This window comes from Micropterus salmoides, unplaced genomic scaffold, assembly GCF_014851395.1.
Source record: "Micropterus salmoides isolate LMB-PRFRI ecotype aquatic unplaced genomic scaffold, ASM1485139v1 Ms_hic_scaffold_6, whole genome shotgun sequence".
Taxonomy (NCBI): domain Eukaryota; kingdom Metazoa; phylum Chordata; class Actinopteri; order Centrarchiformes; family Centrarchidae; genus Micropterus; species Micropterus salmoides.
Window position 1 is genome coordinate 27,513,907 of NW_024044348.1, and position 24,511 is coordinate 27,538,417.

The 24,511-nt window shown below is 40.5% G+C and overlaps 2 protein-coding genes and 1 long non-coding RNA gene across 4 annotated transcripts in view; 2 read left to right on the forward strand and 1 right to left on the reverse strand.

Moving 5' to 3' along the window:
* fbxo22 (F-box protein 22) lies at positions 1 to 6,643 on the forward strand. 2 transcript variants are annotated; one of them, XM_038700603.1, is made up of 7 exons: positions 1 to 210; positions 632 to 764; positions 1,116 to 1,203; positions 2,384 to 2,482; positions 4,788 to 4,940; positions 5,045 to 5,210; positions 6,003 to 6,643. In XM_038700603.1, the coding sequence occupies exons 1-7, from the start codon at positions 80 to 82 to the stop codon at positions 6,394 to 6,396; spliced, it is 1,164 nt and encodes a 387-aa protein (XP_038556531.1). In that variant the 5' UTR covers positions 1 to 79; the 3' UTR covers positions 6,397 to 6,643. The 2 variants fall into 2 exon arrangements, with proteins under 2 accessions (XP_038556531.1, XP_038556532.1); XM_038700604.1 differs by having other exon boundaries at positions 1,116 to 1,197.
* Positions 6,644 to 8,806: 2,163 nt separating this feature from the next.
* LOC119889793 (transmembrane protein 266-like) overlaps positions 8,807 to 24,511 on the forward strand; it is a 48,319-nt gene continuing 32,614 nt past the window's right edge. Inside the window, exons 1-3 of the mRNA XM_038700614.1 lie at positions 8,807 to 9,145; positions 9,891 to 10,027; positions 23,821 to 24,012. Of these exons, the coding sequence (XP_038556542.1) occupies positions 10,014 to 10,027; positions 23,821 to 24,012 (206 nt within the window). The 5' untranslated portion in view covers positions 8,807 to 9,145; positions 9,891 to 10,013. The remainder of the gene's footprint in view (positions 9,146 to 9,890; positions 10,028 to 23,820; positions 24,013 to 24,511) is intronic.
* Positions 18,764 to 23,892, reverse strand: LOC119889794. Its single transcript, XR_005442159.1, has 3 exons — positions 23,777 to 23,892; positions 23,205 to 23,325; positions 18,764 to 18,796 (listed from the first exon to the last, which is right to left on the reverse strand). It is a non-coding gene; the product is annotated as an uncharacterized LOC119889794 (long non-coding RNA).

Here is a 24,511-nt window from a genome sequence, read left to right on the forward strand (position 1 = left end):
ACCTCGGCAGCAGTGGAAGAACGGAGGTGAAAGTTCGTAGCGGGGCAGCTGTGCTGGAAAACCAACTTGAGAGAGTAATATGGGGGAAAATCAAGATTATACCGTTTCTTTACAAGATAGCAAGGCTGCGTATGTACTCAGCAATGTTGCTGAAGTAGTTGAGCGAATCCTGACGTTCGTACCAACCAAGTCGCTTCTCCGTATCGCGAGGTAAGTTAACAGGAAGTAATGGAGGTAATGTTCGTATGCTAAACAGTTAACTCGGCTAACGTTAATGGCTGTCGACTTGAAGCATAGAGAATGGGAGTGAAACTAATTTTCAGAACCACAGGGGACATTTAGAAAGCTAATGCGGCAGCTAGACTGTCGGGTTATAAGTCACTGTACATTGTTTCTAATTGCCTTTAGCTGCTCAGCCGTGTTTCTTGTCAAAAGCACGAACTTAATAGCTAACGTTAATGTTAGCTAACTCTTGCCAAGTTTCGATCAAGAAAGCAAGCAAGCTTTTTTTTGGCATTTCTGCTTTATTTGGTAATGATGGAGAGGGAGGGGAGAGAGGGGATGGATATGAACCCATCCATGATAGGTGGTAGGCGCTCCTCCACGAGCTGAATGTTGTGGGTCTCCTCAGTGTTTGCAGGCTGTGGAGAAACTGTGCCCGGAGAGTGCTGAGGACTCAGCAGGAGCTGACTTGGGTGTCGGCATGTGGACCATCTAATACAGATGCACATGTCCTCTGCAGCAACCTGGCTGACGACGTGGAGGTAAATCATTACACTCAAGATCAAGTGAAAGTAACAGGACAGTAAAAAAACCGCATCAGTTTCGTTTGCCAGAATTGATATGCATAATAGTAAAAAAGTAAAGTAAACACCACCCTGGTGATAGTGATTGATTTGAAAATTTGCTCAACTTGTATGCTCAGCTTGAAATGATTGCTCTAAAATGTGTTCAGGAGATGATTAAAAAAAATCTTTTTATCCACATGTTTTTCATTCATAAGTTAAGATGACTTAAAATCTGTGGTAAGTGGTAGGTTTGTTGGTCCCAAATGTGTCCAGAAAGCAATTGAAACACTATTTTAAGTGTAACCCTTTGCTTCTTATTATTTTCAGAAAGTGTTTCTCCTGCCCAAAACTGTTCTGGCAATGGTAGACTGTGAGGCCTTCAATGCGCAAGGGTATTGCTACAGACAGGGTAAAGGTTTGTATAAAATTTCAGTACACAGTGCTCTTGGACTTTATTATATTGTGTTCATTAGACAGAATGTCCGATAAGTGCTCATCTGTGTCAGGCATAATTGTTTGAGTTGTGTTCGTAGAAAGACATGTCCTATATGAGTTAAGTGGTGTAACACAATCTTTCAGGAAAAGGGACAACTAAACAAAGACATATTTAAGGTAAATGTTTTAAAGTTCACAGTGTTGAGATAGCTGAAGCAGAGGCGTAAACAGGAATCAGCTAGGTCTGTGCTGCCCTTTTGTCAGAATAATATTTATTCTGAATGCTTCTAGCATGTCCATCAAATCCCGATTTAGCTGTATCATAACAGCATCATAATTGTGTATAAGTAGCTGTAGAGTATTTCTAAAATTTGAAATGCATAGAAAACCTTGTATTATGTGTGTCTTAAATACCAGACAAAGACCTGTGTTGAAGTTGTTAGTTTATAGTCAGTTTAAGTCCTGCTGGATTGTTGGTCATCAGTGAGAGTAAATTGCTAACATACTGTGATACATAATCTTAGTTGCTATGGTTAACTGCAGTTTAATATGACCTGCCCATTAATCTAGAAAATAAGAATCTGCCAGATAATTGCTAAAATGCTAAAAAATATAAACCTATAGTCTCACTGTTAAGAAAGAGATGCTTTGCTGCCGTAAATATCTCTGAATCCAAATTATTGCACTAAGGACTTTCTAATTTCCAGCAATATTTGCTTAAAGCTGGGGTAGGCAACATTGGAGAAACTAGCAAGAGACAACTAGATTTTTAGAGTATCTAACTGAAAAAAATCCCACCCCATCCCTTCTGGCCTTCCTTCACGGCCACTCCCCCAAAACACAAGCCCAGTGAGTGTACCCAAATAGGAAGGCAGCTAGGTAGGTAGACAGCCATGTAAGCCAGCCACTCATTTAGTTAAGACTGAATTAAATGATTGACCATTCCGATTACAGTCCTGTGACAGCTACGGATACCTGATTTACTGCCATTTTTGTGTCAGAGCATTAGATTTATGTCAGGATGAGAATCTTTTTTAAATTAACAAAAAATGCTTCTGAAATAAATTGCCTACCCCAGCTTTAATTTATTATTAAGATGATTAACATATAAAACAGTGACCTATCTCATTAATGCTTTTTCTCCCTCAACTTTTCCGAAGCAAAGAAGAGTCGCCACAGTATAGACACAGTTGAAGAACTGAACCTGCTCTTCCCCAAAGGCTGTGACATCATGGGCATTGCTACACCAGGCATAGTCTGTAAGTGGTGCTCTTTTCTGTCTCTCTTATATTTCCCTCATTCATATAGAAGAGAACACCCCCAATGAAACCAGTGGTAGCCACAGGGAATCACTGAATTCATTATTATTTTAAGCGTGTTTCTTAAATGAACTTCAAAGCTTTGTTGGTACAAAATGTGACCATAGTATGTTCATCTGCTAGGATGCTGTAGGAAAAAAAGCTAACCAGGTGTCATGAGTATATCCAAGAGGAATAGTTCACCTTTCAGCAGAGAGGACTACGCATTAATCCCCACTTCTGCTACCTAGTTGGAAAGCACCACCGGTGGCTGGCACCTCCCTGCCTCTCCCTATGATAGATTGCCTAGTCTGCTCGGTGCTGTGCTCCCCATTTCTCCATATAATCACAACCCCGCGGAGAAGTGACTCTCCATCAGCTACGTTCTTTTTCCTCAAGATGATGGCTTATCAGGCTCCCGTCGTCTATCAGGTTTAATGGCAGTCTCAGCTGTTTGTGATAACACTCATTTTGTGATATTGCAGCTGAGGGTCACCACAGGGTCACCAGTCACATCTAATTCAAATGAATGAAATGTTTGATTGGATAAGGTTGGATCTATAGATTACTTGTAATAAGTCTGCCATACAGCCTAGATTACAACAAATGATTTATGCATGTTGGCAGTGGGGCTGCACAATATTAACAAAGATGACTTGTGGTACACCTAAACATAGTATTTCTGTGTAACACTTCATGAATTCTATAAACTCTAACTTGCTCGAGGATGGGAATAAATGAGATGCAAATGTGGAGTATTTGCTCATTTTGAATACATGGAAAGGTTTACTGTAATTTTCAAATGTAGTTGCAAAAAGGTTAATAGTTAAATCTAAAAGGTGTAGGAGTGGTGAATGAGGCTGTCTGTCTTATGAACCTGTAGATGTTTGACTGCACAGCCTGTTTTTTCATTTGCATGGTGGCTCATCCACCTGCTAAACCTTCTTCCTCACCTCATTTACACCTGGTACTAAAATGTGATCTGTATCTGGACACGTTACACGGAAAATAGACAACCCTATCTTGCCTTTGTTTTTACACCTGGTATTTTTCATGTGTTCTTGTTATCCTTATTGAGATCGGGTCTCTATGCTCCAAAGCAAAACCTGCGCGTGAGTAATTTGAGGTGGCGGCAAATGCGCCCCAGACTCCCATTAAAAAATGTTGGTTTAGAGGAAACTTTATAACCTATGTGATTATTTCTTTCTTTGTATCAAAGATATTGTGTCACTTTGTGTTGCAGTACCGAAGTGTAAAGATCTCTGTGACTAGATACGTTATATGTGCTTTGTTAACAGCAGATCAGATAACCAGTGCTTTCTAGGCTACAGATCGTGTTTCACATACCTAAGATCCAAATATGGTCAGACCGATTCGATCGTGTCACATTTACAGCTTGCATTTACATGCATTTTTCCATATCTGGGTAACGTATCTGCATTTTAATGCCAGGTGTAAATGGGGTGTTGATAGGTTGGTTTTCTGTGGTTAGTATACACTGTCCTGAGTTTTTGGAAAAAATACAACAACACAGTTGATTGGTGAAAACATTAGTGCCTTGAGGTGCAGTTTTTCTAATGGTTACTAGATGCTCACTCCAAGAAACTACCTGTACCAAAAACTCCTCTTCTCACTAAAAAGTAGAAAACATTATTTTCTAGTAGAAGTTAGTAAGAATCATTGTTAATTTGGGAGACATATTAAGGCTGTGAGAGGAGTCTATGGGCCTTTTTCACAGCAGACATTTTGACACATTACTAATAACATTAACAATGGACCAGCAGTGAGCCGCCATGCACAATACCAGGACCCTGAAGCTAAAGAGAATTCTGCCATAATTCATTTTATTATTTAGACCGGTACCTACCAACTTTGGCATGTAAAAAATGTCTTCTGTATTGACAGGTGTCACACTCTGCAGCGGTGGTTGCTTGTGGCTTTTCTCCTCTCAGCACTGTTTTTCTCTGCTCTGGCCAAATTAGCATATTCAACTCCAAGATGGCAGCAAACAGTAAACCCAAATCAAGTTTTCCACATCCCTTCTGGAAAATCGGGTGATGCCACAGATGCTATGTTTGCTGTCTATGGTTGCAACTAACACGGCAAGCAACAAACAATAGGGGTTGCATTGGGGTCTGTAAAGTAAAAAAAAAAGTTCCTTAGTTTTTGACAACTCACCGTCCATGACAGATGACTTGTGTGTAAGTTACTGCATGTGCCTCTAACTTTATAGTCTGTGGTGCTTAATACTTGCTCCTCTGTGCAGTGACTCCCAGTGGCTCTTGCTCCAGCCCTCCTCAGGAGTACCAGGAAGGGGAGGCTGGCTTTGCAATCATGTTCCCCACCATAGAAGGTGTCCACATCAAGCCCTTTCATTTTTGCAAGAAGTCAATCTCCACAACAGCCCTGAAAGAAGCAGGTGTGTGTAGGCTCACAGCAATTATTCAGTAATCTAAACTGAGAAATGCAAAACTTTCAGAACTTTGTTTTTGTATTACTCTTTTATTTGTATATTCTTTCCAGGACTAGTTGACAACCCAGAGCTGCGTGTGGTCCTGATCTTTTTCTATGAGGCATATAAATCTGGAGGAGGACGCTTTCTCAGCCAGATACTGGAGCCGCTGGCCAAGAGCAAAGCTCTCATTGCTGGAGGGCTGGTAGAAAGTTTCTTCTCTCCTACCAGACACTGGTGAGTTAATGTCCTTCACTTAAATCAAGGTTTTTTTCTTAGAAACCTTCAGAATAATAATGCAAAAATAACAATTGCAAGTGATTTCCTGCAAATTCAAATACTTTGAGGCTTCCTCAAACAGTTTTTGTTAATCTCACTTCATTTTGAAGTTTAACATCTTTATTTCTTTTATGCCATTTATTGACCTGCCAATAGGTTTGGATCGAATTTATAGATCACCACTGGAAGTTATTGGTCATTCAAATGGGTTTTACAATGGCCGATGCTGATATTTAGAGAGCAGGGCGGCCAATGGTCGATGTATAATACCAATATGAAAATAATGAAATGTCATGTATAATTCCATTATTCCATAAAGAGTACAATCTAATACACTACATGGTTATCTTAGCCAGTAACATGTTGTTTTAGTAGTAGTTTAGTTCATATTGTTTAATTTTTATTAATTATTGAAATAGAAAAACACAGGACACTGTAGATTTCAGAATGTGATTGGTGTTATAGGGAGAGAGGGGTACAGTTTGTCAGAAGGTACGTCATTCAACTGCATTATTCTCTACAGTATAACAATATATATTTTTAATGCTAGCCAGTAATGGTTTTAGATCAGATCTGCTGTCAGTTAGGATGATATGGTAGCCTCGTGAGTGCAGGTATCGGCCAATTATCTCAAAATGCCAGATAACAGCCCCATTTATCACTACTGGAAGTTATGATTTTAATACAGTGGCATTCTTTCTGCACACTGTTATTCACACTCTCCCTCTCCAATCATTTGTCACTTTGCAGCTGTAGCCAGGGTGCATACGGTGTGGTGGGCCTGGCCCTGAGTGGCCCTAAGGTGCAGGGGGCGTCTGTGCTCTTGGACCAAGACGTCAGCAACTCAAAGGCGGCTGAAGCCACGATCGGGCGGCTAAAGGCGGCCAAAATTCCAGAGAGGAATACCCTAGGGTTCATGTTCGCCTGCGTGGGGAGAGGCCAGAACTACTACAACAACCAGACCAACGTAGAAGCTGACGCCTTCCACAAGGTGTTCCCCAACACCCCGCTTTTCGGCCTTTTCGGCAACGGCGAGATTGGCTGCGACCGAATCATTAAAGATGACTACACGCTGTGCGACACTGACACGGACAGTCTGCAGCATGAGTACACTACAGTCATGACCCTGGTCCATCTAGGCTGACTGACCTGCTGTCACAATGGACAAACGGGGCAAAAAAGACCCACCGCATTCCTGTTTGCAACAGTGGTCGGAAACCTGAAACATTACAAAATATTGCTTTCACCATTCTGCTCATAAAGCAAGTCTCCCTTTAGCCATCAGTGTAATGGCATCATTTGGGAAACTGTCCCTCGGAGACTGTGTGTAAACACGGCTTCATATTAAAACTGGTGTTTCATAAAGTTCAGACATAAAAAGTCAAACTGTTCATCTCGTGTTACATTCAATTGTGATAAAAATACAATGTGTTTATATTTTCCCCCAATTTAACACACATTCAGGGCATATCTTACCCACTGACATCGGCCTCATGGTCTGTTTGCTTTGCAGGTGAGTAAATTATATACACTTGTGTGTCCCACAAGCTATTGTTATAGTTGTTGATTCACCGCAGGCACTTTTATTCATGTGAGCGTGGTCCCTCTTCCACAAAATCAAGGTGATCTTGATTGGAATGCTCTTTCTTGTTATGTAGGCTTTATGATATTTATGCTTCTGTCTTACCGATGGAAAAACAAATAAACCGTGATAGCCTACAAATTAATAATATTAATTTTGCAAGGTATCTATCTACCATGGTTTAATTGGACACAGGGAAGTCGGTCAGAATCGTACTGTGCCTGTTTTTGTGTCCACATGTCAGGTTATATCTACTACCTATGGTTAATGGTTACTTCATCTCCAGAGCTCCAGACAGAATAGAGAACAGGGTAGAGCAGCTTCCCTGTTAGCTGTGGAAGTGACACTGACCAGTAGAAACTCTGTTTAACCTCATTTTACTCTTGGCTCTACTACAGTTTCGAACTGTAGTTGTTGGTGGTTGGAAATTGAAGAAATGTCAAATGTCAGAAGAAATGTGATGTATTCGGTGTAGATGATGATGTATTTGGTATCCTTTGCTAAAGTAATCGCAAAGGGTCTTCCATAGTGTAGTCTGAGATTAACTACATAGTTGCACGCTTGAAACAGCCAAATATTTTACTGATGCCTTCATACAATAGAATAGTGGTCTCTGTAAAATCCATTACTTATCCATTATTGTCTTGATGGCCCTGTCATTGATTAACGTTGCGCTTTTTCTTCACTAAAATATCCTGATGTCATGAAGGTGCAATTTTCAGTGTAGATAGAGGTGTGTGTGTGTGTGTGTGTGTGTGTGTGTGTGTGTGTGTGGGGGGGGGGGGGGGGGGGGGGGGGGGGGGGGGGGGCATGTGAAGTTCAGGTTTTCCATACACCCTGTTACAATGGTGTTTTCAAGAAATATTTTACTTTTAAAAAATGATTAGAAGTCTCAGTTGTATCACAATACACCCATCTGCCCTTATGGTGTCTGAAGGGGAAATTAAAATGTATTTTAAGTTAGTGTTTATGGCTCATTGAACTCGGTTGTTTAGATGATGATATTCTGTACATGTGCCAAATCATGTTCTGCTCTTTTCCCTCAATAAATTACGAACATTCAGTAGAAATGTGCTCGTTTCTTCAGTTTATTTCTTTAACCGCACTGTTAAAACCACTATATAGGCTACACCTTTAGACCCAGTCCCTGAGCCCACTGGGTGTCTCACATCGGTTCTAACCACAGGCCTACTACAGTTAATTTAGATCACCACTTCTCGTTATTTGCGCGCACCCTGAAATATGTGCCTCAGCCTATAACGTCTTCAGCAGCCCACGTCCAGGCGTGTTGAAATAAAGGAAGAGACGCTTGAGATTGATTGATGTGCGCTTTAACCATCGACTGGCTAATCCCGATGAATGACAAACGGTTAAGCCAATTGCTGTAAAGGCAATTTATATTCCCAATGTATCTTTATTTTGGGAAACCATAAAAAACCCGCTCTTGACACTGGGAGGGACGACCTACCAGGCGTGAAGCTAATAAAATCATCTGTGGCGATAATCCGCTCTCAAATTGGCCTCAATCGGGAAGTGGGAAAATCTGCTCACAGCCTTTCTCTCTCCCTCTCTGTCTCTCTCTCTCACTCACACACACACTCTCACACACACACACACACACACATATTCACACGCGCGCGGCCAACATTTTTAGACTGCTATGTCGTGACCGAGCGATGCAAATGTCACACGATTCATAGGCTACTGTCAGTCTCCGGCACGAAAACGTCAGTGTTTTGATGGCGTTTGGCTGAAATTCGCACTGTGCTGCTGCTGCTGCTGCTGCTGCTGCTGCGGAAGCGGGTCGGTCGTTAGCCGAGGCTTCGTCGGGCTCGCTTCAGCACCTGGACAGCTCCTTTCGCAGGATTCCCCGCTGCGCTCGCCGGGGAAACCCTCGGCTGAGAAGCGGGATCTGGATCTGGAGCGGCAACACGCACAAAACCCTCAACGATCCCAGATAGGGGGAGGTGTAGGGGGGGGGGGGGGGGGGGATCACACTTAAAGGGTCTTTATTTGATCAGTCTTAATAACACTTAAAAGCTAATATGATCTTGCCGCGTGACGATGCTTCTTGCATTTGAGCTTCAGCCCCTCTTTGGTTTTGCACTGAAATCCGAGCAGCGGAAGCAGCAGCAGCAGCAGCAGCAGTGGTGCTCATCGAATGCAAAAGTGCTAAGGATAGCTGCAGCCTACACACACTGCGAGCTTGCTGCTGCTTCACTTACTCTCATCACCACCGAGGGAGACATTACTATCAGCAAGGGGGCAACGGGAGGCACGATTACCCGTCAACAATGTAAATCTCTCACAGGTAAGTCCTTTACTCCAAATAAATAGGCCTAATTTATTTGAGTTTCTCCTCTTTTGAATCTGATAACAAAAAGTAAATCAGTTTTTTTTTAATCACAGGTGCAGTTATTACTCTGATGGTAGGAATAAAAAAGTCTGACCCGACTCAGTTTGTGGAGTGTTTAATGAGCAGAGCAGATGCTTTCAAGGCATGTGACTGAAAGTTCACATTTACAAAAGTTAGTTTATGTTAGAGTTACAGCAGTCTTTTGGTGACTTTTAGGAGTATAGGCTATCTAGTCCATTGGTGATGGTGTCTTACATTTTCATTGAATTCAACAACATTTGTGATGTATATAAAGCGACAAAATTGGGGCTTCTGTTAGTTTGACATTCACCACTGTCACTAACCCCATACTCAAGGACAAGCCCTGGAACAGGTTCCTCATGGCTCATCAAGCGTGTGATGAAAGGAATGAGTTCCACCAATCTTAAAATATTTTTCGCCAGATTAAAGAAATCCTATCATAGGATGCAGTTGAGAAGGTGCTTCACTTGGCTAACCGATTTTCTTAGAACTGTTTTATCAAACATCAACTGTTATGTCAGCTGTGATGTTACTAACTGTCGTGGTATTTAGAAAGTCACCGTTTTAAGTCATACTGAAGGGATGCAGATATCTGGCCTAAAACACACTTTGTGGCTCTCCAAAGATTATTATGAGCCATGTATGAAACATTAGTAATTTGTACTGTTCGTACTCCCAGGTTTGACATGAAAGCAACATCTATCAGGTGAAAAGGTGAAATGCAGCACTAAAAGAGCCAGTAGACCTACTGAGTGGAAACCTTGTGACAGCCACCACCACATTTCTCCTCTCACCCAGCATCATGGCGAATGCTAAGTAAGTACAGTCCATCAGGGATCTTCTTTCTTCTCTTCCTCACTCTCTCCTGTCTCAACCAGTGTATAAAAACTGCATTCCTTTTTGTTTTCTTGCGTATGGGGGGGATTTTTCTTAACTCAACCTCTTCTCTCCACTCAGTTTCCTCTCTTTCACGGTTTCCCGTGTTTCTGAGCCTTCATTTCTACAATAATGACCTTTATTCACTCAGACACTGCTACCGTTGAGGTGTCTCTGACCCTGCATGCTAAACACAGCTGCACAATGCTGACCATAGAACGTCCATTCTGCAGCCGTAAACACAGGTCACTATGTTAATTATCTCTGTGGTACATCACACAGTATATTGATTTTTATTATCCACGACCATTACAAATGAACACCTTTTTTTCCAACAAACCCCCTCCACCTCCAGTTTTCTCCCAGCTTTCCATTTTTAATCTGTGCATAGTGAGAACAGCTGATACATTACTGAGGTACCATGCTGTAGCCTGTGTGTGTGAAGACAAAGTAAGAGGTACAGGAGAACAGTGAATATCACTGTTCTCTGTGAACTTCTGATTCTGCTGGCGTAGCATGACTCTCTAATTTGTCTCATCTTAACTAGCTGCATTTATTCTCTTGACCTACATGAATAGCCCTAAATCATTGCTCCATTTGTGCTTTTATAAGAGAACCAGTTCTGCTCGTGGTCCCATACAGAGCACAGCTCAGCGGGTCCCAGTAGCAATGTCATACCATGCTGTGGTTAAGGTGAAACGCATCCTAGAACAGATGACTAGAGCTCACAGTTGCTCTCGACCAGAAAAAAAGCTTTTACTCTTGAAGACTGTCGATCACGTCATTAAGATACAGTGTAAATAATAACTAAATAAAACTATCTCAAAGGACAAACACACATTGTTCTTAATTCTATTCAAATTCTTTCGCCACCTTAGTGTTAAAGTAGCACTGGCTTTATTAACATCATTTATACTAAGTGATTGTTATGAAAACAACAAACATTTTATACAAAGTAGTGTTTGATTCTATATAATGAGTCTTGACCTCAGCTTTATAAAGATTGATATTTAAAATAAACAAATGTAAAAATACAAATGTAAAAATTAAAGTAGATAATAAATAGGTATCAGTCTCTTATTTTTAATGGTTGGAGAAATACTTCTCTATCTATTTAACTTATTTAAGTAAATGTACTTATATAACAATATAAAAATACTTATCTAAAAGTATCAAAAGTAAAAGTATTCATTCCATAGAACAATGGCCCTTGTGACCCCTACTGATTATGACTATTATGATTATATTATAATTCTTATTTTTTTATGATATTGTCAGACTGTTAATACCTGTGCTATACTGAACTATTTTATATTCTTGGGATGTTTACTCCAGTGTTTCCCAACCAAGGCGTCTGGGACCCCTCCAAAGTGTCCCAAAATAAAACATGAAGGAAATATGAAGGAAAGAGGGACCCTATTTTATAAACATATCATGTTGTGTCATCTAAAATCAAAAATTAGTAACTTTTCAGTATAAGTGTCAGGTAAATTTGCTTTTTGTACAGGTTTGACTGACATTATTTATCCATTTCTTTATTGATGCTTATGCCGGCTTTGAATCCAGCTTTTCAGATTAACTTTTCTCACTTATCTGAAATTTGAAAAATAAAACCAAAAGAAGAATTTACAAATGCTATTTAGAAGAAGCAACACTGTATTGAATCTTTCAAGTAAACTCGTAAATTTAGTTGAGACAAAGTACAATATTTCCCTCCAAAATATAGTGGAGTAGAAGGAGACAGTAGCAGAAAAGGTAAAAACTCATGTAAAGTATTTCAGATTTGTACTTAAGTACAGTACTTGAGTAAATATACACACTTTCTCCCACGGTTTGTTATTAGCTGACCATTTCTATGCTTTCCCTTCTATCGATTTCTGAGATTTGCAACAGAAAAGAAAAGAAAATTTAACAATGTAATATGTTCATGTCCACAAAGCTAATCTGAAGAGTCTAACATCATGGGATTCATGTATATAGTAAATTGCATTTTAGGGTGGATTTTCCCTTTCAAATTCTGAAGGGTCCACGGCGCTGATCGGGACCATTCATCTTTCTCCCCACGTCGCTGTTTACCCTGTTGTTTATTCAATGCCAGTGGGAGGATGGAGAGGTTGGACGGCTTTGTCTCTTTTGTTCAGGGGGTGGGAGCTGACAAGCACATGGTGTCTTTCAGCCTGTTGGGAGAAATGCTGTCTACAAGTGGTCCGATATTCTGCCTAATTGGCTCTTTTCATGAAAACACTGGCGTAATGTATGCTGTTTATCAGCTATGGATAATAACAAATGTAGGTATAGGAGAGCTCCATGACTTGCATTAGGACTGCCCTGTTTTAAAAAAGGGTACAATGCCCTTTTCAAAAATTTAGCTTGAGCAAGTGTTTCCCTAGCGAGACAGGAAAATCAGTCAGTATGTCAAATTAAAGGGGCACTCCTCTGATTTTACACATCAAGTTCAATTTACTCTTTCTGCAAAGTTCTACTCAGTTTGTGAAAACAGTTGGCCATAAGTTCTGTGGTTCTACCCCCCCTTTAAGTGTGTGTTAGAAGTAAAGGTGGACGTCTTTTTACAACAATCAGTCACACAGTGTCACCACTACTAGTGAACACCTATATCAACACAGCTTCCTCCATATAACGTTATAACAGTGTCATTTTCAAACTCATCAGTCTTATCTGCGGGAAAAGTCTCCCTCCAGTAAATAGTTCCTGGAAATGCCATTATAATTATAATTATCCATTCACTCTATACTGAATTATATATTCACAGTTTAATAAGATAACAGCTGTTGCTACGGATTTTGCATAATGCTCAAGATGCAGCAGGCTACACCTCACAGACAGAGATATAGAATACACTGTGTCTCCTATGTTTACCTTATATCCTGAAATGCATGCAGATGAAAAAACCCAGTCAGTAAAGTCAGTTTCACAAGTCTACAGAAATCTGTCTTTTCAGTCATTAAGTCTTTCAAGACCCATAGTCCCTTAAGTGTCTGTAGAAATTAAAATTCAATCTATTATTGGAAACTGACACAGTGTAAAAAGGTCCACGGACCTCTCTATTATGAAGAAGGCTTATGTACATCTGCTGTCTTAGTCCTGCCCCATGAGGGTCTCTGTGTCTCCTGTGTCTTCTACAGCTTGTATCTGTAAAGGTCAGATAAGAGACTGGTCACACCAGGGCCAGAACAGTCCATTGTGCAGTCCCCCAATTCATCATAGTTTAATCTGTAATATTATTAATGAGCTAATGTGCCTGGCAGACTTCATTAATATCCACTGGCGTGAAATTACGAAAAGTTTCTCTGGAAGTTGAATTGAGTGTTCTAAGAAATTACCCGAAGCAATTTGTAAATTCTGCAGAAGTGACAGGTGTTTTGTCCTACAACATGAACATGGTGCTGAAGACCAAGTTACGTGTTCCAAGTTGCTTTGAAAAGACTGGTGGGTGAATTGACTCATGTTCAACTTTTTTTTTTATTTGAAATCCATATTACGTTGTATGTGAGTCAAACATTACTTACTTCCTAAGCAGCAAGAAATAGAGGTTTTTTTAGTTTATGGTTTTACAGCAAAACACACACGTGTGAAATGTCATCGTCCCCAAGACATACTTATTACATTTTGTCATCAAACTGATTCAATCAGTGAGCCTGACTTTAAGATGGAAGATGTAGAATAGTTTGCAGTGTTCGGCTGTTCCACCAACAGCGTGCATACTCATATGCGATGAGTCTGTAACACTAATACACAATGATGTCCAGCTTCTCCAAAGTTCTCCACAGCAGCTGGTGGGAGCAGGGAACATCTGCTTTATGTCTCCATGTTCTGGCCAAGTTATGGGTGTGTTTTAGATCCTCGGGCGTTGTGCTCAAACAGCCTAATCTAACATGTGTGTGTTGATCTTGTAGTCCGCTGAGGTCTTGGACAGAGTGGAGTGTGGTTCAGGATAAAATGTGCCTAGATGGAAATACATTTTCTTTACTCCCACATAACGTGTATTTTCAAAGCTGCCATTGGGCTGTTCAACGGGAGGTGATAGGCAACGTAACACCTATGTTTGATGTAATGTCTGGAAATAATGGCTCATAGTTTTTATGTTGCATTTTCTTGATAGATGAATATATTTACAATATATGTCAAAACATGAAAGCAGACAATGACAGATTTCACACATTTACATTTCATGGTAACATTTTCAACTGTACTACACTATACACTGCCTGATATATGCACACCATATCCTGCACCTAATGTACCCAAACACTGTACTCATGCTAATAGGACAACTATGTAGTTTATCTTGTTCAGAGGATAGAATACTTTAGTTTCATAATGCAGTGTGTAGGTGGAACTTATGATGAACACTTTCCAATAAAAGTTTAAACAGAATATTAATGTTCTGAGCTCACTTTGAAACACTGTGAAGTAAGAGTGAGTAAAAAATAATCAAGAAGTCCACACAGCTGTTTGTCAAGAGGTTCTTCCTTTGTAGTAAGGCTTCCATAAATTTTGTATTTTGGAGTATTTTATGCCTTTATTTGTTAGCCCCAAGCTTCTGTAGATTTGACTGAGACAGTTTATCTGTTTATTTATTGACACTTAATTGTCGAAGGGTAAATTCAATATATTTGAACAAGACAAGAACAAGAGTCTACAGCCATTCTAGCAGCTCAGTTAAGCTATAATATGGGGGCGGCTGTGGCTCAGGCGGTAGAGCGGGTTGGCCGTTAATTGGAAGGTTCAATCCCGGCTCCCCCTGGTTGCATGTCGAAGTGTCCTTGGGCAAGATACTGAACCCTGAATTGCCAGTGTATGAATGTGTGTGAATGTTAGTTTCTGTTTGAGCACTTGGGCTCAGTGTAGAAGAAGGTGAATGCAGATGTAGTGTAAAAGCGCTTTGAGTGGTCGAAAAGACTAGAAAGGCGCTATACAAATACGGAGCATTTACATAATGGACAGCAGTTTGATGCTAATGTCAGTATGCTGTGATGTTTCGTAGGTACATGGGTTACCATGTTTACCATCTTAATTTAGTATGTTAGAATGCTAACATTTGCTAATAAGCAAATTATTCCTTTTCTTTTTCTCAGAGCTGCTTGTAAGTCTGTGTTATTGCATAGGGGTCATGAGGGTCATGAGTGAGACACTTTCAGTTGTCGGAAGAAGAACATTCTTCAGTGCCACGGGCTCCCAGTTACTTACATGACCTTCTGTTTTGGTCAGTGAGGTCCCCTGAGCAACTTTTGTCACATAATGACCTTTCCTACCTGGTCCACAACTCTGCAGTCCACTGTGTAATTTTATCTGCCGCCCCCAGGGAATCCCGCTCCCCTGAATATCAGTTCTTTCCTGTGGGTGCTCGTCTGCAGTTTCAGTCTTTTAGTCTTTCCATGAAATAATGTTTTGGAGAATTTTGCAGTACACAGAAAGGTCAGTGCTTTTATTTAAAACAGCAAAAATGTTGTATTTATATTTGTACTCGGATAAAAAGAGGTGTGTTTGTCTTTTGTTTTTTTCACTGACATTGTTTGGATATTAGTGCACTAAAGTCATTGCCATGTATTATATTAATGGATTATAACAATAATATTACACTTGTATGCTGAACAGCTACATTTTAATGCAAGGAGCTGTTAGACTCATATTATCCTTTTCATGATATTCATGTTTACTTATCTGGTCTATTTGGGGTTTAATTTCATTCAGGAGCTATGATGTACAGTCCACTTTGTAATGAGAACTGAGTTTGCATTTTCACATTTCCACGACACATTAATGTAACTTTGACAAAAATAACTGTAGTGGATTGTCTAGCTAAAGTAAGTTTAAATCTCTATAAGTGGAATAGAGAACACTGAAATATCCCAAATATCTTAAAATGCGTGACTAACCCAATTGCGTATCATAAGAACTTTGCTGAACCTTGTACAAATGCATGGGCTGGGCTGGGCCTCTTTGCTGGTATCTCAACTGGCAGCCAGGCAGCACACCAGGTACATTACTGTAAGCTGTGAGCCAGTGGGCTCTGGACAGCTTGTGTCTGTCATGAGTAGTTATGTGTATGGTCCTGATTGTTTGGGAAGAGCGCCAAACCTGCTGCTGTGCTTTAGATGAGAGGTGGTATGGATGAGATGTTGTGTGTAGGAGATGTGTTGAGAAAACAACATCTATCAGGCCAACCCACTGTGGCATAATACTGTATATCCACAGTCTCAGACCAAGAATTAATTCTTTGCCAAGTAAAATAAGTGTAGAGGTATTTGTCATGGAGGTAGGTTGACAGCTTCCAATCCACAGTACAACAACGGACTGGTCCACCCTGGCATACATTTTCTCTAGTCAACCACTTGGTCGGTTGGTAATTTTTTATTCGTTGCAGAAGTTAATAAGTTTCATCAAACATAACTGGTACGGCCTTAAAAGATTCAATAACTACAATGGGAGAATGTTCCTTCTACTAAATAGCATTAGAAAAATCCTGCGTATTTATCTATAACCTTAAATATTCTTGATTAAATTTGCAGTAATCACAGTTTTTAAAATTTGGAGGAAAAGCTTAATCAGGACTGTGTGGGTCTGATTTGATCAGATTTGACTGACAGTAGCCTGTCAACATAAGGCTGCAACCCCACAAAGGGTCATCACATTGTCATTCAAAGGTTGCTAAATTCTGATTGGTTCTCAGAAATACGTCACCCTGACCCCACTGAGCCCAGCCCACTTCAAACCAGCGAGAAGCGTACAGACAAAATACATAAAATAAGTGCCAAATTGTTGCATCAAGTGATCACTTGCCTCAGGACGGCCACTTCCTATGTCACAGATGTTCTCACCTCTTTATGAGCCCAGATAAAGCTTAAGTTCCTCGGGCAAGCCCCTGCTGGCTCGCCCCAAGTCTGAGATTATAAGGACCAGGCTTTTGTGGTTTGGGGTCCTCACTCTTTGAGCATACAAACTGACTGTCTTTATTTAAGTCAGCTTTTGAAATTTGTTGTTAATCAGGCTTTCTCAACTTGATTTAAGTCTTACTTACATCTTCTGCTGTGTTATTATCTCATTCTGTTCATTATTTTATTTTATTTGTATGCAGCATGCATGTACTGTACCTTTATGTTACTGAAATCATAGCATTTTCTGAACAGACAAGAAAATGCCGCTGGCTACAGAGGAAGTGTTTTTTTTTTTTTTTTTACTTTAATATCCTTTTTCTTCACTCATACAATACATATTGCATTGTACATGAATCAACAGCATCAGAGCCTCTGGTGACTATCTTTTTGACTATATAGAGTATGTATCTTCAAAGAAATGTAAGGCTGTTGCCGAGGGAAATTATCCCATCAAATTGGGATGAGGGCAGCAGCTCTTGAGACTAGACTGCAATAACACTTCTTCTTGATCACAATGGGGTTTTTTATTAATGAAAAACAAAAAAATGCTGCTGTTGTATGCTATACATGCAGAGTTATGATAGACTACTCCTGGGAACTGTTGCCACCTCTACATTTTAAAGAAGCTTTCACCCTTAACTTACATCAATATAAAGAAGTGAAACATTTCAGAAGTTATTTTGTAACAATATGTCGTAGTTTACCTTTGTGTTGTACTAACTTTAGCTCAACCTGCTTCAACTACATCTACCTGTTTCTTAGTCTGCTCACTCATTCAACTGTGGTTTACAGGTTGTGGAGCTGACTGGCAGTGTTAAATAAATGCAGCAGAAGGTGGAGACACACAGTCCAATGGGCAGCTTTCCCGTTACATAAAATAACATAGACATTCAAAATCTTCTGTTGTGTCATTTGTTCTGTTGAGGGACAGGTGACCACTACTGTCTCAAAAGTGAGAAAGACGACTTTCTAATCTTAAATGATCAAAAGATTGGCCTGGCTGTTTTGTACAAGAGTTTTGCTGGATTTCCCTGATACAAAGGTTGTCAGCCGACAGGCACATTACTCACCTGTAACAGCTATATACAGAATACACCTGATTACACTGGCTGAGACTTTGGCTGCTGTGTTCAGTGGATTTGCTGTGGTAACATAACTACAGCTGGTGCCTTTTTTCTTGTGTTCATGCTTTGTTGGTGTTTAGCTCACAAACTTTGCATTTGTTCACTCGTTGGGTTTAATAGGCCAAGGCTGCTCTGCTTTATTGTTGGTTCAGGTTACAACTACAATACATGGCAGTGTGTGTGTTTTTTTAATACCTTTACTGCTGTTTAATGTGTCACTATAGCAACGAGAGCCAGCTGGATTTGTATTGTGTGATGTCTTTTAGAGCTTTACATGGCCTTCTTAATTTAATTTACATAAATTAGAAACACATCTATGATCCCAGTGTTTGGAAACAGAAATCCAGACGCAACTATTGTGATTTTATTTATTTTGTAGCATCAGAATTGTTGTAATTTTTTATATTTTTGAGTACATTGTTCACCTTGCAAGAGACTACCATTAGAAGATTTAGCATTGCACTCATTTAACAATGTCTGACTCGCAATGGACAGATAGATGGAAAGATATTTTATTTCACACATTCCTCTTCCTAGGGTGGCACTGACCCTAAATTGTCCTGTGAGTTGTTGTCACCTTTCGCCCGATGCCAGCTGGGATTGGCTCTAGCCCCCCGTGACCCTGTACGCAGGATAAGCGGTTGACGATGGATGGATGGACATTCCTCTTCCTTGTCAAAACCTGGTGCCTACATTACCAACAATACAGCACAACCAACCAGACATATTTGCTTTCAGTTTTGAATTGATCTTGCCTTGTTCACTCCACACATAGTTCAATCTTGTTGACCTGTGAAACTGGTAATGATACAGTGATAGAGGTTAATGATGGTAAGTGAATAAATTTCACCTGGCCAAACCCTGTCTGACTGCACCTTAACAGCACTGTCCCTTAAAACACTTCAAATGGTCCTATAATAGCTTGTTTCCTAGTTTGGCCACTCATGTTTAACATACAGTGGGTACGGAAAGTATTCAGACCCCTTTAAATTTTTCACTCTTTGTTTCATTGCAGCCATTTTCCAAAAATCAAAAAAGTTCATTTTATTTCTTAGTAATGTACACTCAGCACCCCATCTTGACAGAAAAAAACAGAAATGTAGAAATTTTTGCAAATTTATTAAAAAAGAAAAACTGAAATATCACATGGTCATAAGTATTCAGACCCTTTGCTGTGACACTCATATTTAACTCAGGTGCTGTCTATTTCTTCTGATCATCCTTGAGATGGTTCTACACCTTCATTTGAGTCCAGCTGTGTTTGATTATACTGATTGGACTTGATTAGGAAAGCCACACACCTGTCTATATAAGACCTTACAGCTCACAGTGCATGTCAGAGCAAATGAGAATCATGAGGTCAAAGGAACTGCCTGAAGAGCTCAGAGACAGAATTGTGGCAAGGCACAGATCTGGCCAAGGTTACAAAAAAAGTCCTGCTGCACTTAAGGTTCCTAAGAGCACAGTGGCCTCCATAATCCTCAAATGGAAGACGTTTGGGACGACCAGAACCCTTCCTAGAGCTGGCCGTCCGGGCAAACTGAGCTATCGGGGGAGAAGAGCCTTGGTGAGAGAGGTAAAGAAGAACCCAAAGGTCACTGTGGCTGAGCTCCAGAGATGCAGTCGGGAGATGGGAGAAAGTTGTAGTAAGTCAACCATCACTGCAGCAATCAAGCTTTATGGCAGAGTGGCCCGACGGAAGCCTCTCCTCAGTGCAAGACACATGAAAGCCCGCATGGAGTTTGCTAAAAAACACCTGAAGGACTCCAAGATGGTGATAAATAAGATCCTCTGGTCTGATGAGACCAAGATAGAACTTTTTGGCCTTAATTCTAAGCGGTATGTGTGGAGAAAACCAGGCACTGCTCATCACCTGTCCAATACAGTCTCAACAGTGAAGCATGGTGGTGGCAGCTCATGCTGTGGGGGTGTTTTTCAGCTGCAGGGACAGGACGACTGGTTGCAATCGAGGGAAAGATGAATGCGGCCAAGTACAGGGATATCCTGGACGAAAACCTTTTCCAGAGTGCTCTGGACCTCAGACTGGGCCGAAGGTTTACCTTCCAACAAGACAATGACCCTAAGCACACCGCTAAAATAACGAAGGAGTGGCTTCACAACAACTCCGTGGCTGTTCTTGAATGGCCCAGCCAGAGCCCTGACTTAAACCCAATTGAGCATCTCTGGAGAGACCTGAAAATGGCTGTCCACCAACGTTTACCATCCAACCTGACAGAACTGGAGAGGATCTGCAAGGAGGAATGGCAGAGGATACCCAAATCCAGATGTGAAAAACTTGTTGCATCTTTCCCAAAACGACTCATGGCTGTATTAGATCAAAAGGGTGCTTCTACTAAATACTGAGCAAAGGGTCTGAATACTTATGACCATGTGATATTTCAGTTTTTCTTTTTTAATAAATTTGCAAAAATTTCTACATTTCTGTTTTTTTCTGTCAAGATGGGGTGCTGAGTGTACATTACTGAAAATAAAATGAACTTTTTTGATTTTTGGAAAATGGCTGCAATGAAACAAAGAGTGAAAAATTTAAAGGGGTCTGAATACTTTCCGTACCCACTGTATGTGTTTATGGCCTTGGATGAAAGTGGAAGAAATGTCATGTTTTTTAATATTTCAAATGTGTTTCTGTGGGAAATTCATATTTGGCTGGTTACTTTCTTACTTTTCACTGTTAAGGTCATGTCTTTAAACTTGTGGGGGTCCAGCATTTTGGTTCCACAAAGCTGTCAGACCCCACAAGTATAGTGGAAGTGGAGTGCCCTAGAGTCACTTACAGAGAATAGGATGTCCTCCAACAGCTCAGGTCATTCCAGATTGCATCAAAAGGTCCTTTAACGTTGACATTATCTCTGCATATTTTAATAAACCGCGGTTCTGTCGTGGGACGGGGTTATGGAGTGTGTGCCGGGTGGTTAACGGTTATCTGCCTGCATATCTATCTGTCCTGTCCTGTCTGTTCACCTGTCTGTCCTTTCTTAAAGGTGTTCCTGTCTGTCAGATTGCATGTCTATCCTCTGAATGTTTTAGGTCACTCACTGCTGTCTTTCACGGCAGTTTGACTGTAGGAGGAGAAAGTGAAGAATTGAAAAGTAGGAAAAGTCTATCAGTATTTAGAAAATGGCTGCTGGGAAAAACCTTGTTTCTTCTTTCTCATCATCTTATCATCTCTGCATCTTTGCTTTCTCTTTCACTTTGACCTATCTGCAGTCAGCCTTCTGTACTCCTATATTGCCTTACCTTTTTCTCTCTACTTTTTGTCTTTACATTTCTTTTCACTCTCTTACTTTTATATCTTACCTCTGCTTTTAACCTCCAGCTTTTGTCCTGAACCTTTGCCCCCCTCTTTCTCTATTGTCTCATTTCTTCACACCTCATACTGGTTTCAGCCCAGTCTCTCTGGTCATTTTTTTATCCATCTTTTCTTCTGTCATTGTTCATAGCTACTTATTTCTTCATTGCCCTCCCCTGTCCTTCTTGTATGAACCCGATATCATTACCCTTTTCTCCCACTCCTCCACTAGTTTCCTCTCTCCAATCACCCTTATCCTGACTTCCTTTGACGTTTGAAGGAGAGTGGGGATTCACTCAGCTGACAAAGGGAGAGGCGATGATGTCACAGCAGACATGATACACCAGCATCTGCTCTGGTCTAAAAATACACACCACAGGGCACACACAGTCTGCAGCTGCACTCAGCATTTGTTTCCACCTCCATGCTCTACTGAGATGGCCCAGCTTTTACACAACTGGGGCTCGTATGCATGCTGGGTTACATGCTGCTGGGCCACAACTGATCAGCCTTGATGTGTTTAGATATTAAGGTTTAAAGACTACAAGTTGGAGTGCAGTAAGGGTGCAGGGCGTGGGTTTGCTGATATGCTAAGATCAAGGTGGGCATGCTTATGAGGTCATTATACAACCTGTCATGTGTGAATACCACTAAACCTTATTGTTTTATATTCTCCTTTCAAATTGTTCAGCGCCCTCATTCTAAATTCAATGAATCAAAACCTAATAAAGAAATATTCTCAAAAACTGTGGAACCTACATGCGTTGACATTAAAAGAAATTAAAAACTTCACTCAAACTCAATTTACTGTAATAATTTATTAAATTTGCTGGTAGATGCATAGGTTGGTGGTGGGCTGATCTGTTTTTTTTTTTTTTTTTTCAATATTTATGTGATGGGCGGCACGGTGTTGCAGTTGTTAGCACTGTTGCCTCACAGCGAGAAGGTCGCGGGTTCAAACCCCGGTTGCCCCGGCCTTTCTGTGTGGAGTTTGCATGTTCTCCCCAGGTGCTCTGGCTTCCTCCCACAATCCAAAGATTAGGTGTGAATGTGAGTGTGACTGGTTGTTTGTCTGTGTGGCCCTGCGATGGACTGGCGACCTGTCCAGGGTGTACCCTACCTTTTGCTGGATGTAAGCTGGGATCCAGCCCCCCGCAACCCTGTACGCAGGATAAGCGATTTCATATTCCAGGTATTCCTTAAGCATCTAGTTTTTGATATATAATTTGCCTCTTACTTTTGCACTTTTAACTTTAACATAATAGAGACATTGTATTATAATTCCAACTTTGTCCAAGTGGGTCTGAAATGACCCAGAATCATTTACTATCAGTTACTTATGTCAGATATTTGTGCTATTTACTGTGGACCACATCTCAACCGTGATTTGCATCACCACTCACCTACATTATTTTACACAGCAAGACAATTTCAATACAGTATTGTGTGAAAACGTATCTGCTATTATAATGAAATCTCCCTTCTTTATAGCTAGCTAACATTAACTTGATGGCTGACAGTTGTGGGCAAGCTGTTGCCATAACCAAGTAGCATAACTTGGAAAGGTAGACTCTAAAGATGATGATACAGGGAGCAACTTTTAGAGCAATGGTGCTGGGCAATGTTGCCATCTCAAAATAATAAATAAGCAATAAGCATTACAAACTTTAAATAATACTGTTGTGGCATTTAAATTCAAACTTCCAGAGTGCTAGAGTAAATCTGGAGAGTCGCAGCAACAAACACTCTCCCTCCAGTATTTACTGTCTTTGAGCAAGGCACTGTACCTGCAGCTCCTCTGGTCTTCAGCAGTGGAGGATTGTGTGAGTACTCCGTAGCTCCCTGGTGCCGAGTGGGTGTTTGTGTGTAACCCTCTCTGACCCTGCGTTTACCCACCCGAGGCCATCTCTGTAAATAAGAATGTGTTCTTAGGGAAGTTGCTGAGCTGAATAATTAAGTCTTTTTTATCTGCACTGCCTGTGTGCTCATACATATACTATGCTTCCTCAACAAAACCCTTTCTGTCTTTTTCTTCTACTCTTTTATGCAGGTTATCTGCTATTTTTATGAAAATTGATGAATGTCATTGATATTTGAAGTATTTCAATATTTACCTGAAATGTTAAAAAGGGATGCTTCTGAGAATGACACTAATCTTTTTTTTTTTGAAAGTCAAATACGGCATCTATTCCTTTTTTTCCAGACTAGCATCAGTTCTAATTTCATGTTTTTTGTGTGATGATGATGATGTGATTCTGTTTACATCTGAGAAATTGGGTCGTTTTTTTTGTGTGTGTGTGTTTTTTTTTTTTTAAAGTAATGTATGCCTTTTTCTATTCTGTGTCCTCTTTGTACTTACATGTGTCTTTTGTCTGTCTGTTGCTGGTGTTGGCATGTAACCAGGGAAGTGGAGCAGGCAGGTCTGTCGGACTTGGAGATCATCTCCCAGCCAGTGGAGGACGAGAACCAGTGCTTGGCTCCTCCAGTCCAGCTGGTGAGTTTTGGCTACCGAGATCTGCCCCTCGCAGCTCTGGACCTCTCGCTGGCTGGCTCGCAGCTCCTCTCCAACGCAGATGAAGATGAGAACAGGGAAGGGTGAGTGAAACTATTGTTGTATCTGCACTGTTCTGTGATAGATACATTTGTTTTTAACATGGTTTGCCTCTGTGACAAGTGTCACTGACACACTGGTGGTATTTTTATGTACTGTAGGTGACTTTTCTGGATTCATTTATAGGGGGCACAAACACAATCACAGTCAGTGTTGAGGCAACAGATTCCTCCATCTTATGAGCACTGTTTTATTTGAGGAGCTCAAAAACAACTAAACATATCACTCCTCTGAAAAGCCTCATCGGACATTACTTTCTGTATATATCGTCCGTATGCCATGAGCTTACCATGTGTAAATGTTTGTTAAAAGATTTTGGTAACTGATGATTTTTTAACAGTAAAGCACCCTTTCGCTTATCTCTACTGCCTTCAGGTGATTTCCCATTTTCTCTTTCTCTTGATATTCACCATTATTCCACTATGTTATTAATGATTTCAAATCACAGTTTATACAAACTACTAAAAATGTCCTCTTTAAGAC